This window comes from Carcharhinus amblyrhynchos, chromosome 11, assembly GCF_965287045.1.
Source record: "Carcharhinus amblyrhynchos chromosome 11, sCarAmb.v2.hapA, whole genome shotgun sequence".
Taxonomy (NCBI): domain Eukaryota; kingdom Metazoa; phylum Chordata; class Chondrichthyes; order Carcharhiniformes; family Carcharhinidae; genus Carcharhinus; species Carcharhinus amblyrhynchos.
In genome coordinates, this window is record NC_137334.1 from 97,118,790 (window position 1) to 97,136,758 (window position 17,969).

At 43.8% G+C, this 17,969-nt stretch overlaps 1 protein-coding gene across 1 annotated transcript in view; it reads left to right on the forward strand.

Annotated features, from left to right (window-relative positions):
- The window catches only part of LOC145350379 (E3 ubiquitin-protein ligase MARCHF4-like), a 110,621-nt gene that overhangs the window by 31,944 nt on the left and 60,708 nt on the right, over positions 1-17,969 (forward strand). Inside the window, exon 3 of the mRNA XM_080199650.1 lies at positions 11,570-11,762. Coding sequence (XP_080055776.1) covers positions 11,570-11,762 — 193 coding nt within the window. The remainder of the gene's footprint in view (positions 1-11,569; positions 11,763-17,969) is intronic.

A 17,969-nucleotide genomic window follows, 5' to 3' on the forward strand; every position in this document is an offset into this window, starting at 1 on the left:
CCAGGATGTTGCCTGGTATGGCGGGAAGGTCTTATGAGGAAAGGCTGAGGGACTTGAGGTTATTTTCATTGAAGAGAAGAAGGTTAAGAGGTGACTTAATTGAGGCATACAAGATGACCAGAGGGTTAGATAGGGTGGATAGTGAGAGCCTTTTTCCTCGGATGGTGATGGCTAACACAAGGGGACATAGCTTTAAATTGAGGGGTGATAATTACAGGAATGATGTCAGAGGTAGGTTCTTTACTCAGAGGGTAGTAAGGGCGCGGAATGCCCTGCCTGCAGCAGTTGTGGACTCGCCAACTTTAAGGGCATTCAAATGGTCAGTGGATAGGCATATGGATAACATTGGAATAGTTTAGGTTAGAGGGTCATTAGATTGGTTCCACTGGAGGGTGCAACAACGAGGGCCGAAGGGCCTGTACTGTGCTGTAATGTTCTACGCTTGCCTTCATTGGCCAGAGCATTGAGTTTAAAAATTGGCAAGTCATGTTGCAGATTTATAGGATCTTAGTTCGGCTGCACTTGGGATATAGAGTTCATTTCTGGTCGCCACACTACTAGAAGGATGTGGAGACTTCGGAGAAAAGATTTACCAGGATGTTGCCTGGCATGAAGGGCATTAGCTATGAGGAGAGGTTGGAGAACCTTGTTTGTTCTCATTGGAATGGCAGAGATTGATAGGTGACCTGATAGAAGTCTACAAGATTATGAGGGCCCTGGACACATTGGATAGTCAGAAGCTTTTTCCCAGGGTGGAAGAGTCAATTACTAGGGGGCATAAGTTTAAGGTGCAATGAGGAGAGGTTTAAAGGAGATGCTCAAGACAAGTTTTTTACACAGAATAGCGGGTACCTGGAACTCGTTGCCAGGGGAGGTAGTGGAAGAAGATACCATAGTGACTTTTAAGGGGCATCTGGACAAATACATGAATAGGATGGGAATGGAGGTGTATGGTCCCCAGAAAGGTAGGGGGTTTTAGTTAAGTCAGGCAGCATGGTCAGTGCAAGCTTGGAGAGCTGAAAGGCCTGTTCCGGTGCTGTAATTCTCTTTATTCTTTGTCTTTATTCTATCTCACTATCCACTTCTGTTAAGACCCTAGAGTGAAGTCCATCAGGACCAGGATTATTATCAGTCCACAGACCTGACAGTTTGCACCATAACATTTTCCTGATGATTATAATTTTCTTGAGTCCCACCCTCTCCTCTATTTCCTGATTTACTTCCAAATATGGAATTTTGCTTGTATCCCCTAGAGTGAAAAATCTGTTCATCTGCCAGCTCCTTATTTTCCATTTTTAATTCCAGAGACTCACTTTCTACAAGAAAACGCTCACTTTATTAACTTTTTAAAATAACTATCAAAACCCTTAGTATCTGTCTTTATACGTCTACCACTTTCCTCTCCTACTTTAATATTTCTCTCCTTATTAAACTGTTTCTCTCAATGTTCCAAAAATCTTTGCACAATTAGATGCTTTCCTTTAAGTTTGATACTATCTTTGAATTTTTTTATTAAGCTGAGGTGATGAGTCCTTTGCTTGGAATTTATTTTTTCTCTCTAGAATGTATCTATTCTATGTATTCTGAAATACAAAGAACAAAAATCAGCCTGGGAAACAGGCCCTTCGGCCCAACGAGCCCACGCTGCCATCTCAACACCACCTCTCTACCCATGACCCCTGTCTAATGTTTTATGGCCATCCAGATTGAGGGAAAACTGATTTAGGGACAATTTATTACTGCCAATCAGCCTAACAGCACATCTTTGGGATGTGGGAGGAAACCGGAGCACCCGGAGAAAACCCACACAAGCACGTGGAGAATGCGCAAACTCCCACAGACACCGGCCCAAATCCATGTGTCTGCACAGCAATCAGTGATAGTCACTGAGCTGTCGTCTTGCCCAGTATCTTGTCCAGTTTAGGCACACACTAATGACATGAAGCACTAGGCCAATCTCGAACAACCAAGAGCAGCCCCAGTATGATCCATCGCGTGTATGCCCCTCGTTGGACACGAGGTGGACCGACTTAAAACCTGTGAATGAAAAGAGAAAAACATTATTATCATACTATACCCATTTACATTTCTAGGGACACCCCAATGCTAATGACCCTTATTTAAAGGTTCTCCTATATCCACCCATCTCCAATTCAGTCATGTGCCTGTCTAAGTTACTCTTAAAGGACTCTAGCGTGTTTGCCTCCACCACCTTACTTGGCAGAGCATTCCATACCCCCACTACCCTCTGTGTGAAAAACCTCCCTCTAATATCTGTGTTGTACTGCTCCCCCCTCACCTGAAGTCCATGGCCCCTTGTCCTACGTGACGCTATTATAGGAAATAGCTTACCTCTGTTTACTCTATCTATACCCTTCATAATCTTATATACCTTAAATATTTGCCCCTGCATCCCAACAACCTCTCCCTTAACTAACTTTGCGAGTTCACTATAGCTAGATCTGCTTTCATGCCCTCATAACTGTCCTCACTTAACTTTAAAATACAAGTTTTAGACCCACTCTTTTCTTTCTCAGACTGAATGTAAAATTGAATCGTAATGTAATCATTGATACCGGGGCGTACCTTCACTATGGGGTCATGAATTAATCCTATTTCATTGAACAATTCCGGGTCTAGTATAACCTGCTCTCTGGTGATGCCAGATTGTGCTGCTCCAAGAAACTATCTCAAAAACATTCTATGAATTCCTCACTCTGCTACCTTTACCCAACTGATTTTTTCCAGTCTATATGTCGATTAAAACCCCCCATCACTTCACCTGCCTGATAAGCTCCTGTTATTTCTGCCTTTACTCTTGTCCTAAAATTTGTGCTGGAATTTTGCAGTGTAATACCGTCTCCACCTGTGTTGTCACTTTCAGGATCTTATGGTCCCACCCCACAGTGCACCCATGCCACAGGTTTCCTGGTGGTGAGGGATGCATACAATGGGAAACCCTGTTGATAATGGAGGGACTATAACATCCCAATGCCAGTGAGTGGTGCACCACTTCCTGCTGCTGTAAAACACACCACAGAACACAAGAAATAAAAGCAGGAGCAGGACACCAGTCTCTTCAAGCTTGCTCTGCCATTCAATATTCCATACCTTTTCTGTGCCATTTCCCAATGCCCTCTATTGTTCGATCTATCGAATATTTATCCATCTTAGTGATCCAACCTCCACTACCTTTTGGGGCAGATAATTTCAGAGATTCACCACCCTCTGCAAGAAGAAGTTTCTACACACCTGAGTTTTAAATGACCGGCCCTTTATCTAGCTATCTCCCTTTGTTCGAGACTCTGTCACTGGTGAAGTCTTCTCACTATCTACTCTGTCAAGCTCTTCCACCTATCTTCATATCATCGACAAATTTGGAAACCTTACATTCTGTTTCTTCCTCCAGGTCAATAAGATAAATAGTGAACAATTGCAGGCTATGAATTGATCCTAGCTGTTTTCCAATAATTACATCTTTCCACTCTGTAAATGATCTGTTCGTTTCAACTCTTTCTATATGACTGCCAGTTTTGAATCCATGCTAACACACTTCCTCCAATGACATAGAACATAGAACATTACAGCGCAGAACAGGCCCTTCGGCCCACGATGTTGCGCCGACCAATTAAAAAAGCAATGACCCTCTAACCTAAACCAATCCCTTTCCATCCATAAACCTATCCACGGATCTCTTAAACGCCCCCAAACTAGGCGCATCTACAACTGCAGCAGGCAGGGCATTCCAATCCCTCACCACCCTCTGGGTAAAGAACCTACCTCTGACATCAGTCCTATAACTACCACCCCTTAATTTAAAGCTATGCCCCCTCGTGCTAGCTTTCTCCATCCGAGGAAAAAGGCTATCACTGTCCACCCTATCTAAACCTCTAATCATCTTATATGTTTCAATAAGGTCCCCTCTTAGCCGCCTTCTTTCCAACGAAAACAACCCCAAATCCCTCAGTCTCTCCTCATAGGACCTTCCCTCCATACCAGGCAACATCCTGGTAAACCTCCTCTGCACCCTCTCCAAAGCCTCCACATCCTTCCTATAATGTGGGGACCAGAACTGCACACAATACTCCAAGTGCGGCCACACCAGAGTTTTGTACAGTTGCAACATGACGTTGCGGCTCCTAAATTCAATCCCCCTACCAATAAACGCCAAGACACCGTATGCCTTCCTAACGACCTTATCGACTTGATTTCCGACTTTCAGGGATCTATGTACACATACACCTAGATCCCTCTGTTCATCAACACTATTCAGAGTCCTACCTTTAGCCCTATACTCTACATATCTGTTATTCCTGCCAAAGTGAATTACCTCACACTTTTCCGCATTAAACTCTAAACTTATCTAAATAGGCTAATCTGGATCCAACCCAATCAGGCCTTGAAGCAAGACCTCATTCTTCAGTTTACCTGTGTCATTGGTACCAACATTTGCCACGATCTCTAACTCATCACCCTTTCCTTAAGGATGCCCTGCGGCCGTTCAGAGACATACCTGACCCTGGTACCAGGGAGGCAACATTCCATCTTGGAGTCACACCTATGGCCAGTGAAACACCTGTCTGTTCCCTAACTAAAGAATCCCTGATCACTATTGCTCTTTCTTTCTTCTTCCTCCCGCCCTATACAGTGTAATGCCAGAAGCTTGGCTCTGTCTGCACTCCTCCGAGGTACATCAGCTTCCAAAATGGAATATCCGTTAGTGAGTGGGAGCCCAGACACCTGCAGTAGCCGCCTGTTCTTTCAGGACTATTTGGAGGTGACCCAGAATCTAATCCCTTAAACTGTGGAGAATCACTTCTCTAAAGCTGCTATTCATGTAACTCTCAGGCTCGTGAATGCTCCACAGTGTCTCCAGCCACTACTCAAGCTCCAAAACCTAGAGCTCCAGCTTCTGCAGCTTGGAGCACTTCCTGCACATGTGGCCATCTTAGACACTGGTAACAGCCACACATTCAGCTCAGCTATCTTCACCTGATATCTTTTAAATGTAACATTTATGCCTTAGGCTAGAACAAATCTCGATACAGATAATAAAAATAACTTTCCCAATAAATAGTATGCTTGTTTCAGTTTCAGCTATTTAAATACAGTTCTTAACATCAGTTTCATACCAGCCAATTAGTTTACTGCTTTCCTGTGATGCCTCACCTGGATTATTTTCAAACTCAGCGTGCAGTCTGAACAGTCACTGTCCTGGTGAAACATATCCACGCAGGTCTGGTGCTGTCTGCCACCAGAACATGCGTGACAATCTCAATCCTGCCCTCTCTTGTATCACTGCCCGGGTAACACATGTCCCTCTCATCTCGATCAATTGGGCCAGTAGGCCGATGAATGATGGATGGAGCTTAATTTAGATAAATGCGAGGTGATGCATTTTGCTAGATCGAATCAGGGCAGGACCTACTCAGCTAATGGTAGGGCATTGGGGAGAGTTATAGAACAAAGAGATCTAGGAGCTCTTTGAAAGTGGAGTCACAAGTGGACAGAGTGGTAGAGTAGGCATTTGGCATGCTTGGTTTCATTGGTCACAACATTGAAGTGGAGATGCCAGCATTGGACTGGGGTAAGCACAGTAAGAAGGCTCACAACACCAGGTTAAAGCCCAACAGGTATATTTGGCAGCAGTCGCTTTCGGAGTCTCAAGATCCTTCCTCAGGTGAGTGAGGACTTGTGTTCACAAACAGAGCATATAAAGACACAAACTTAATTTACAAGATAATGGTTGGAATGTGAGCCTTTATAGGTAATCAAGTATTGAATACCTGTAAAGACTCAGAGGTGTACTCGATACTGTAACGTATCCGCTTCCACTACTTCATCAAGTAGTGGAAGTGGATACGGTAGTGACTTTTAAGGGGCGTCTTGACAAGTGCATGAATAGGATGGGAATAGAGGGATATGGTCTCCGGAAGGGTAGGGGGTTTTAGTTAAGTCAGGTAGCATGGTTGATGCAGGCTTGGAGGGCCAAAGGGCCTGTTCCTGTGCTGTAATTTTCTTTGTTCTTTAAGATTGTGTCTTTATATGTCCTGTTTGTGAACACAAGACCTCACCCACCTTTGGAAGGAGCTTGAGACTCCGAAAGCTACTGCTGCCAAATAAACCTGTTGGACTTTAATCTGATGTTGTGAGACTTCTTACATAACATTGAATATAGGAGTTGGGATATCTTGTTGAAATTGTACAAGACATTAGTAAAGCATACTTGGAATACTGTGTACAGTTCTGGTCACTCTATTGTAGAAAGGATATTGTTAAACTAGAAAGAGTGCAGAAAAGATTTACTAGGATGCCACCGGGACTTGATGATTTGAGTTATAAAGAGAGGCTGGATAGATTTGGACTTTGTTCCCTGGAGCATAGGAGGCTTAGGGGTGATCTTATAGAGGTTTGTAAAGTAATGAGGGGCATAGATCATCTAGGTGGGCAACATCTTTTCCCAAAGGTAGGAGAGTTTAAAACTAGAGGACATAGATTAAGATGGGAGAGGAGAAATCCAAATGGATCCTGAGGGGCAAAATTTTCATTCAGAAAATGGTATGTGTCTGGAACGAGCTGCCAGAAGTAATAGTAGAAGCTGGTACAATTTTGTCTTTTAAAAAGCATTTAGACGGTTGCATGGATAAAATGGGTATAGAGGGATATGGGTCAAATGCAGGCAGTTGGGACTAGCTTAATGGTAAAAACTGGGCAGCATGGACAAGTTGGGCCGAAGGGTCTGTTTCTATGACTCTTGGTCCACTGCTGTCTTCTCCCTGAAGGTGAGTCCTCCCTAAACTAGTTTGTAAATGGTTGGCACCCAAACCCTATGGCATCCCACTAGTTACATTTTGCTATGCATAAAAAGATCCATTTATCCTGACTCTATGGTTTCTGTGGCTTGCCAATCTCCCATTCAAGCTAATAAATTACACCTAATCATATGAGAACTAACCTTTGTGTGGCACCTTCTCAACTGCCCTCTGGAAGTCTGGATATATTTCATCATGTGGGTATGCCGGCGTTGGACTGGCGTAAACACAGTAAAAAGTCTGACAACACCAGGTTTTAGGACTAAAACCTGGTGTTGTCAGACTTTTTACTATATTACATCTACAGGATTTCCATTAAGAACATAAGAACATGAGAAATAGGAGCAGGAGTAGGCCATCCAGCCCTTCGAGCCTGCCCCACCATTCAATAAGATCATGGCTGATCTGAAGTGGATCAGTTCCACTTTCCTGCTTTCTCCCCATAACCCTTAATTCCCTTGTCTGACAAAAACCTATCTACCCATGACTTAAATATATTTAGCGAGGTAGCCTCCACCACTTCAACGGGCAGAGAATTCCAGAGGTTCATCACCCTTTGAGTGAAGAAGTTCTTCTTCAACTCCGATCTAAACTGTCCCCCCCTTTATCTTGAGGCTGTGCCCTCTAGTCCTGCTATCCTTTCTAAGCGGGAAGAATCTCTCTACCTCTACCCTATCCATCCCTTTCATTATCTTATACGTCTCTATAAGATCCCCCCTCATCCTTCTAAACTCCAACGAGTACAGACCCAGTCTATTTAGTCTCTCTTCATAGTCCAACCCCCCTCATCTCCAGTATCAGCCTAGTGAACCTCCTCTGCACTTCCTCCAAGGCCAAAATATCCTTGCGCAAGTGCGGCGACCAAAACTGCACACAGTACTCCAGCTGCAGCCTCACCACTACACTGTACAGTTGTAGCAAGACCTCCCTGCTTTTATATTCTATCCCCCTCGCTATAAAGGCCAACATTCCATTCGCCTTCTTGATCACCTGCTGCACCTGCAGACTGGGTTTTTGCGACTCATGCACAAGGACCCCCAAGTCCCTCTGCACCGTAGCATGCTGCAGCTTTTCGCCCTTTAAATAGTAATCCCTCCTACTATTATTCCTGCCAAAGTGGATAACCTCACACGTGCTAACATTATACTCCATCTGCCAGGTCCTCGCCCACTCGCTCAGCCTATCCAGATCCCTCTGCAGACATTCCACACCCTCCACGCAATTTGCTTTACCACTCATCTTTGTGTCATCAGCAAATTTCGTTACCCTACACTCAGCCCCCTCCTCCAGATCATCTATGTAAATGGTAAATAGCTGAGGCCCCAGCACCAATCCCTGCAGCATTCCACTAGTCACCAACCGCCAATCAGAAGAGCACCCATTGATACCAACTCTCTGCTTCCTATTAGACAACCAATCCCCTATCCACGCTAACGCCTTACCCCCAACTCCATGCACCCTAACCTTCTGTAGCAACCTTTTATGAGGCACCTTATCAAACGACTTTTGAAAATCTAAAAACACCACATTCACCGGTTCCCCTCTGTCTACCGCACTAGTCACATCCTCATAGAAATCCAATAAGTTCGTCAAACACGACTTCCCCTTAACGAATCTGTGCTGCGTCTGCTCGATCAAACCATTCTTTTCTAGGTGCCTCGTTATTTCTTCTTTGATGACGGATTCAAGCATTTTTCCAACTACATAAGTTAAACTAACCGGCCTATAATTCCCTGCCTTTTGTCTGCTACCTTTTTTAAACAGCAGCGTAACTTTTGCCATTTTCCAGTCTTCTGGCACTTCCCTAGAATCCAACGAATTTTGGTAAATAATTACTAAGGCATCCACTATCACCTCTGCCATTTCCTTCAGAACCCTGGGATGCATTCCATCCGGTCCTGGGGACTTGTCCACCTTCAGTCCCATTAGTCTATCCATCCGGTCCTGGGGACTTGTCCACCTTCGGTCCCATTAGTCTATCAAGCACTACCTCTCTAATGACAATAGTCGCATTCAGGCCCTCAACTCCTACTTTCCTATCTTTAATATCTGGCAAACTATTCGTGTCCTCCTCTGTGATGACCGAGGCAAAAAACTTATTTAAGTCCTCAGCCATTTCCTCATCTCCCACTGCTAAATCCCCCCTCTCGTCCTCTAAGAGTCTAACATTCACTCTAGCCAGCCTCCTCTTCTTTATATATTTGTAAAAACTCTTACTGTCCTTTTTTATATTTAGTGATAGTTATCCACCTTGCTTGTTATATCTTTGAAGAATTCAAGGAAATTAGCCAAACCTGATTTATCCTTCATAAAACCGTGCTGACCCTGATGGATTGCATTCTGACTTTCTCAATGTCCGCTTATTACTTCCTTAATAATGGATACTAACAATTTCCCAATGACAGGTGTTAAACTAATTGGCTTATTGTTTCCTACATTTCTTCCCCCCCAAACCCCCTACATTTTTGAATAAGGGTATAATATTAGCATTTTTCAATCCACCAAAATCTTTCCCGCATCCTGGGAATTTTGGAATATTGCAACCAATGGATCCACTATCTTCAATGTGGAAGATCCTAGGATGTAGGCCATCAGGCCCTGGGGTCTTGCCTACCTTTAATCCCAATAGTCAGCTCAATACTTTTTCCCTATTGATGATTGTTTTAACTTCCTCCCTTTCTATAACCTCTGTATTTTCTGTTACCATTGTGGTAATACTCGTGTCCTCTACCATGTAAACTCAGACAGAATATTGCTTTTAATGTCTCAGCCATTTCTGTGTTCCCCACTATTAACACCCCACCTCATCTTCCAAGGAATCAACTTTCACTTTAGCTGCTCTCTTCCACTTAATATACTTATAGAAGGTTTTGCTATCCATCTTTATATTTTGTGCTAGTTTTCTTTCATAATTTACCTTTGCTTTTTTAATTCCTTTTTTAACGACCCTTTGTTGATCTTTTAAAGTTTCCCAATCCTTCAGTGATCCACTGGCCTTTGCAATATGATACGCCTTAGTTTTTGTCTTTATGTTATCCTTAACGTGTTATCCTTACTTAGCCACGGAAACCTTTCTCCTCTCTTACCACCTTTCCTCTTGAATGTATTTTCGGTGGAGAACTTGATTATCTCCTTAAATATCTGCCCCAATTCATTAACTGTCCTATCTTTCAGTCTTCCTACCCAGCTCACTGGGGTCAAACCTGTCATCATGCCCATGTAATTCCCTTTGTTTGACACCATATACTAGTGTTGAACTCTAGTTTCTTACCCTCAAACTGAATTTGAAATTCTATCATGCTATGATTACTCTTCCTATGAGATTATTTATTAGCACTACCTCATTACATAATACCAAATCCAGAATAGCCTGCTCTCTGGCGGGCTCCACAACCCATTGTTCCAAAATACAATCTCTACCACATTCAGTGAACTCTCCGTCAAGGCTTTTCTTGCCAATTTGATTTTTCCAGTCAATATACATGTTAAAATTATCCTTGATTATTGCTGTATCTTTCTTACAAGCCCCCAGTATTTCTTGGTTTATTCTGTGTCCCACTGTGGCTTGGAAACTGCCACCAGGGATTTTTTTTCCCTTGATAGTTCTTATCTCTTCCCAGACTGATTCTATTTCTTGGACTCCAGTGCCTATATCATTTCTCACTATAGTACTGATAGTTTCTGCCTCTCTGCAGAATGCCAGTTTCTTCGGGTCATTTGTGTTTTCCACAAGACTGGTAATTCCATCATTCAATTGGATTTCTAAAGAACTCCCATTAATGACTCTGGTGAGAGAAGAGGTAATTGATGGCATGGTGGCACAATGGTTAACACTGCTGCCTCACAGCGCCAGGGACCCAGGTTTGATTCCAGCCATGAGTTACTGTCCTTGGGTTCAAATCACACTATGGCAGCTGGTGGAATTTAAATTAAATTAATGAATCTGGAATATAAAACTGATCTCAGTAACGGTAACCTTGAAACAACCATGAATTGCTGTAAAAGCCCATCAGGTTTACTAGTGTCCTTTAGGGAGGGAAATCTGTAGTCCGTACCTGGTCTGGCATACATGTGATTCCAGACCTAATGCAACATGGTTGATTCTTAATTGCCCTTTGAAATATTAAGTTCAAAGGCAATTAGAGATGGGGAAAACATGCAGGCACTGCCAGGGACAGACTCATCCCATGAAAGAATAAAAAATGTCAGGAAGGTATATGGTGGCTTTGCGGGCAACTTGCAGGTGGTGGTGTTCCTATGCATCTGCAGCCCCTGTCCTAGATGGTAGAGGTCATGGATTTGGAAGGTCAAAGGAGCTGGTAAACTTAAATCCTTGGCATCACACCCCGTCCATCCTCTGTAACCTCTTTCAGCCCTACAATCATGCACAAATTCTCCATTGCTTTGATTCTTACATCCAGTCCATACCCATCTCCCTTTGCCCCATTGTTGACAGCCCTACTTTCAGTTGTCTCAATCGCGTGCTGTGGAATTCCTTCCTTAAACCACTCCTTAAAAAAACATTTGGCCAAATTTTGGTCACTTCTATGAATCCTTCATTCTTTGTTCCTATATTTTGTTCATCCTTACACTCAACTTATTTTTACATTTCTTGTGCTATGTAAATACATAGTATTACTCTTAACTGTGCACCTATGGTATTACTTTGTTTCCTGTAATCAAACTGTCAAATATTGATAATAGGGTATCCTCCTGAAACATCCTGAGATTCTGACCACTTTCTACTCCAATTCCAGTGGCAGGCAATATCCCTGACGGTGATTGAAAGAGTTCAAATTGCAGCTGCGATCCTGGGCTCCTTATTCCTCATTGCAAGCATTTCCTGGCTCATTTGGTCAACAATCAGCCCATCAGCAAAGTGGCAGAGACAGGACTTGCTCTTCCAGATCTGCTATGGAATGTATGGATTTATGGACATTGTCTGCATTGGTAGGTCCTCAATACTGAATCTCTACATAAACATGAGTGGAACAGATGGAACAAAAGGGTTTAGTATGAAAGTAATGTGAGTGCTGAACTTTTATCTCTTATAACAATATCTGAATCTACTGGGTGTAAGAAGGAAACTTGAAGTGAACTTAAGTGATCTCAATCCAAGTCTCTGATGAACATTAACCAAGGGAACAAAACTACCCATAATTAACAGTCCCAATTATAAAGGGCACTGGAAGGTCACAACAATCGCTCATCATGAATTACTCCTGAAGCTTTGATATGGAGATGCCAGCATTGGAATGGGGTGGGCATAACAAGAAGTCTCACAACACCAAGTTAAAGTCCAACAGGTTTATATGGAATCATGAGTTTTCCTTCACCTGATGAAGGAGCAGCGCTCCATAAGAACATAAGAAATAGGAGCAGGAGTAGGTCATCTAGCCCTTCAAGCCTGCCCCACCATTCAATAAGATCATGACTGTTCTGAAGTGGATCAGTTCCACTTTCCCGCTTTCTCCCCATAACCTTAATTCCCTTGTCTATCAAAAACCTATCTACCCGTGACTTAAATATATTTAGCGAGGTAGCCTCCACCACTTCAACGGGCAGAGAATTCCAGAGATTCACCACCCTCTGAGTGAAGAAGTTCCTCCTCAACTCTGATCTAAACTGCAACGCCCCCCCCCCCCCCTTATCTTGAGTCTGCGCCCTCTAGTCCTGCTATCCTTTCTAAGTGAGGAGAATCTCTCTACCTCTACCCTATCCACCCCCTTCATTATCTCATACGTCTCTATAAGATCCGTCCTGATCCTTCTAAACTCCAAGTACAGACCCAGTCTGTTTAGTCTCTCTTCATAGTCCAACCCCCTCAACTCCGGTATCAGCCTAGTGAACCTCCTCTGCACTCCCTCCAAGGCCAATATATCCTTCCGCAAGTGCGGCGACCAAAACTGCACACAGTACTCCAGCTGCGGCCTCACCAGTACCCTGTACAGTTGCAGCAAGACTGCCCTGCTTTTATATTCTAATCCCCCTCGCTATAAAGGCCAGCATCCCATTCGCCTTCTTGATCACCTGCTGCACCTGCAGACTGGGTTTTTGTGACTCATGCACAAGGGCCCCCAGGTCCCTCTGCACCGTAGCATGCTGCAGCTTTTTGCCTTTTAAATAATAATCCCTCCTACTATTATTTCTGCCAAAGTGGATAACCTCACACTTGCCAACATTATACTCCATCTGCCAGGTCCTCGCCCACTCGCTCAGCCTATCCCGATCCCTCTGCAGACTTTCCGCACCCTCCACGCAATTTGCTTTTCCACTCATCTTCGTGTCATCAGCAAATTTCGTCACCCTACACTCAGCCCCCATAAATGGTAAATAGCTGAGGCCCCAGCACCGATCCCTGCGGCACTCCACTAGTCACCAACCGCCAATCAGAATAGCACCCAAAAGCTTGTGATTCCAAATAAACCTATAGGACTCTAACCTGGCCTGTGAGACTTCTTCCTGTGTCCTAAAAGCTTGTCATTACATTTCAAAGGGCATTAAAAATCAAATATAATGCAGGGGGGGTTAAAGTTATCAGCCAGATGCAGTATCAAGGATATTTCTTCTCTGAAGGATGAACGAGTTAGGTTTAGTTCGGATCCAGGAGACTTGTGTGTATATATTTTTTATATATAGCTCGAATTGTAGCATGGCTACTTCAGAAATGAGTTATTTAGACAGTTGAGCTTGTTCGGACTCTGCAAAAGGAATTCAATTAATTCCACTCATCAGCCTTTGCCTTGTAGCTCTGCATTTTTTCTTTTCAGATAATTATTCAATTCCTTTTCAAACCCAGTAGTGAATCTCTAGCTAACACATTCTCAGGGAATGCATTCCAGATCCTAATTGCTCGTTGAATAAAAACATTTTCCTTCTTTTGCCTTTAGTTCTTAAATCACCTTAAATCAAAGTTCTTGATCCTTCCACCAATGAGAAAGGTTTCTTCCTATCTATTCTAATAAGATCCCTCATTTTTTTCAACAACACCATCAAATCTCAACTTTCTCTTCTCTAAGGAGAACAGTTCCAGCTTCTCCAATCCATCCACATAACCCTCATTCTCAAAACATTATTGTAAATCTTTATGGTACTCTCTCTAATGCCTTCACATTATTCCTAATTTATGATGCCCAGAATTGAGTTTAACATTCCAGTTGAGATGAATTAGGATTTTATAAAGGCTCATTATAAGACTAGATGAAATAGGAACAGGAGTAGGTTGTTCAATAGGATCATGGATGATGCGATATTCCCCACGTCCACTCCCCTGTCCATTTCCTGTAACTTTGATTCTGACCCGAAGAATTTCATAACTCTCTGTGGCATGGAGTTCAAAGACTTACAACCCATAACAGAAGGAATTGCTCCTAATCTCGGTCTTATGTGATGCCCCTTTATTCTAAGATAGAACGTAGAACACTACAGCACAAACAGGCCCTTCGGCCCACAAGTTGCACCGATCACTTCTATACCTACTAAGCCATAGACCTATCTATAACCCCCAATCCCATTAGATCCCATATACTCATCCAGAAGTCTTCTAAAAGACCCCAGCGAGTTCGCCTCCACCACCACCGATGGCAGCCGATTCCATTCACTCACCACCCTCTGAGTGAAAAACTTACCCCTAACATCTCCTCTGTACTTGCTTCCCTGCACCTTTAAACCTGTGTCCTCTCGTAGCGACCATTTCAGCCCAGGGAAATAGCCTCTGAGAATCCACCCTATCTATTCCTCTCAACATCTTATAAACTAAGATGATGTCTTAGACTCTCCCAATTGAGGAAATATCGTCTCAGCAATCCAAGGACCATCCAAGTGAACATTCTGTAAACCGCCTCCGATGAAATAATATCTTTTCTTAAAAATTGGGACCAAGAGAGTGCTCCAGATGTGGTCTCACCAGCATGTTGTACAGTTGCAGCAAGACTTCCCTACTGTTATTCTCCAACCCCCTTGAAATAATGGCCAACATTCCATTTTGGTCGCCGTACTTGCATTGCAATTTTGGTCGCAGTTTGGTCGCACATTGCAGTTTTGGTCGCCGTACTTACGCAAGGATATTTTGGCCTTGGAGGGAGTGCACAGGAGGTTTACTAGGCTGATACCGGAGTTGAGGGGGTTGAGCTATGAGGAGAGGCTGAATAAACTAGGCTTGTATTCGTTAGAGTTTAGAAGAATGAGGGGAGATCTCATTGAGACGTATAAGATGATGAATGGGATGGATAGGATAGAGGTGGAGAGACTCTTCCCACTCAGAAAGGACAGTAGGACTAGGGGGCACAGCCTCAAGATAAAGGGGGGTCGGTTTAGAACGGAGTTGAGGAGGAACTTCTTCACTCAAAGGGTGGTGAATCTCTGGAATTCTCTGTCCGTTGAAGTGGTGGAGGCTGCCTCGCTAAATATATTTAAGACGTGGGTTGATGGGTTTTTGATAAGAGAGGGGATTAAGGGTTATGGGGAAAGGGCGGGAATGTGGAACTGAGACACGACAGATCAGCCATGATCTTATTGAATGGCGGGGCAGGCTCGAAGGGCTAGATGGCCTACTCCTGCTCCTATTTCTTATGTTCTTATGTTCTTAGCCTTCCTGATTACCTGCTGCACCAGTGTGCTAGCTTCCTGTGCTTTCTGCACAAGGTACCACCAAGTCTCTTTGTGTTGTAGCTTTCTGTAGTTTTTCTCCATCCATACTAGGGGGAAGCGATGGCCTGCTGGTATTATGGCTAGACTATTAATCCAGGAAAAACTCAGCTCATATTCTGGGGACCCAGGTTCAAATTCTGCCATGGCAGATGGTGGAATTTGAATTCAATAAAAAATATCTGCAATTAAGAATCTACTGATGACCATGAAACCATTGTCGATTGTCAGAAAATCCCATCTGGTTCACCTAATGTCTGTTAGGGAAGGAAATCTGCCATCCTTACCTGGTTTGGCCTATATGTGACTCCAGAGCCACAGCAATACGGTTGACTCTCAACTGTCCTTCAAGGGCAACTAGGGACGGACAATAAATGCTGGCCAGCTCATGATGCCCATGTCCCACAAATGAATTTAAAATAACTTAATCAATCAATATTTCTTTGTATCCCTCTCACAACTTGCCTTTCCACTTATTTTTGTGTCGTCTGCAAATTTGGCTATAGCGCATTCGCTTCCTTCCTCCAGGTCATTAATAAATATTGTAGACAGTTGCAATCCCAGCACTGATCCCTGTGGAGCTCCACTGGTTACAGGTTGCCAACTTGAAAAAGAACCCCTGATCCCCACTTGCGGTTTCCTGCCCATTAGCCAATTCTCTCTCTGTGCCAATGGAAAAAGACGAGTGCTGTCCGAGGGGGAGGGTGCTAAACTGGGGGAAGGCAAGTTACAGCCGGATTAGGCTTGAGCTTACGGATACTGATTGGGAGAGGTTGTTTGCGGGTAAGTCCATGTTCGGCAAGTGGGAGGCTTTCAAGGGAAAACTGAAAAGGTTGCAGGAAAGACATGTGCCGGTTAAGAGGAAGGATAGGAAAGGTAGGATTAGAGGGCCGTGGATTACAGGGGATATTGAGGACTTGGTCAGGAAGAAGAGAGAGGCCTATGTTAGGTCTAAGCAACTGGGAATGGAGAGAGCACTGGAGAGAGTAGGAGGGAGATCAAAAGGGGAGTTAGAAGGGTGAAAAGAGGGCATGAAATAGCTTTGGCAGATAGGATTAAGGAAAATCCAAAGGCATTTTACTCCTATGTTAGGAACAAAAGGGTGGTTAGAGGGAAAATCGGTCCTCTTAAGGACAAAGGAGGGGAACTGTGCATAGAGTCTGAGAGAATGGGGGAGATCCTGAATGAATACTTTGCGTCAGTATTCACGAAGGAGAGGGGCTTGGTGTCTTATACTGTCTTGGAGGGAGATGTAGACCAGTTGAAGGAAATATCCATTATGAGGGAGGAAGTGTTAGGGTTTTTAGGCAACATAAAAACTGATAAATCTCCGGGGCCTGATGGTATTTATCCCAGGCTGCTTAGGGAGGCAAGAGATGAAATTGCTGGGCCTCTGATGCAAATCTTTGTCTCTTCTTTGGACACAGGTGAGGTCCCAGAGGACTGGAGGATAGTGAATGTGGTACCGCTGTTTAAAAAGGGCAGTAGGGATAACGCTGGTAATTATAGGCCGGTGAGTTTGACGTCAGAGTTGTTGGAAAAAATTCTTAGGGATACGATGTATACGCATTTAGAGCGTTGCGATCTGATTAGGGATACACAGCATGGCTTTGTTAAGGGGAGGTCTTGCCTTACGAATCTGGTAGAATTTTTTGAGGAGGTGACAAAAATGGTCGACGAAGGACGAGCTGTTGATATCGTGTATTTGGATTTCAGTAAGGCATTTGACAAAGTCCCTCATGGTAGGTTGGTAGAAAGGGTTAAGGCTCATGGGATACAGGGCCAGGTATCTAGATGGATTGAAAACTGGCTAGGTAACAGGAGACAGACAGTAGTAGTGGAAGGGTCCTTTTCTAGCTGGAGGTCTGTCACCAGTGGTGTGCCGCAGGGCTCAGTACTGGGGCCTCTTCTATTCGTAATATATATAAATGACTTGGAAGAGGGCGTAAGTGGTGTGATCAGCAAGTTTGCAGATGACACAAAGATGGCAGGATTGGCGGACAGTGAGGAGGAGTGTCAGGCAACACAGCAGGATACAGATAGGCTGGTATATTGGGCAGATAAATGGCAGATGGAATTTAATCCGGATAAATGCAAGGTGATGCATTTTGGAAGGAATAATGTAGAGGGGAGTTATATGATAAAGGGTAGACCTATTAAGAGTATAGGAATGCAGAGGGACCTGGGAGTGCAAGTGCACAAGTCTTTGAAGGTGGCAACACAGGTGGAGAAGGTTGCGAAGAAAGCTTACGGTATGCTAGCCTTTATACGAAGGGGTATAGAGTACAAGACCTGGCGTGTAATGCTGCAGTTGTACAGAACGTTGGTTAGACCACATTTGGAGTACTGCGTCCAGTTCTGGTCACCTTACTACCGGAAGGACGTGGAGACCCTGGAGAGAGTGCAGAGGAGGTTTACCAGGATGCTGCCTGGTATGGAAGGACTGGGTTATGAAGAAAGATTGGGTAAATTGGGGCTGTTTTCCTTAGAAAGAAGGAGATTGAGAGGGGA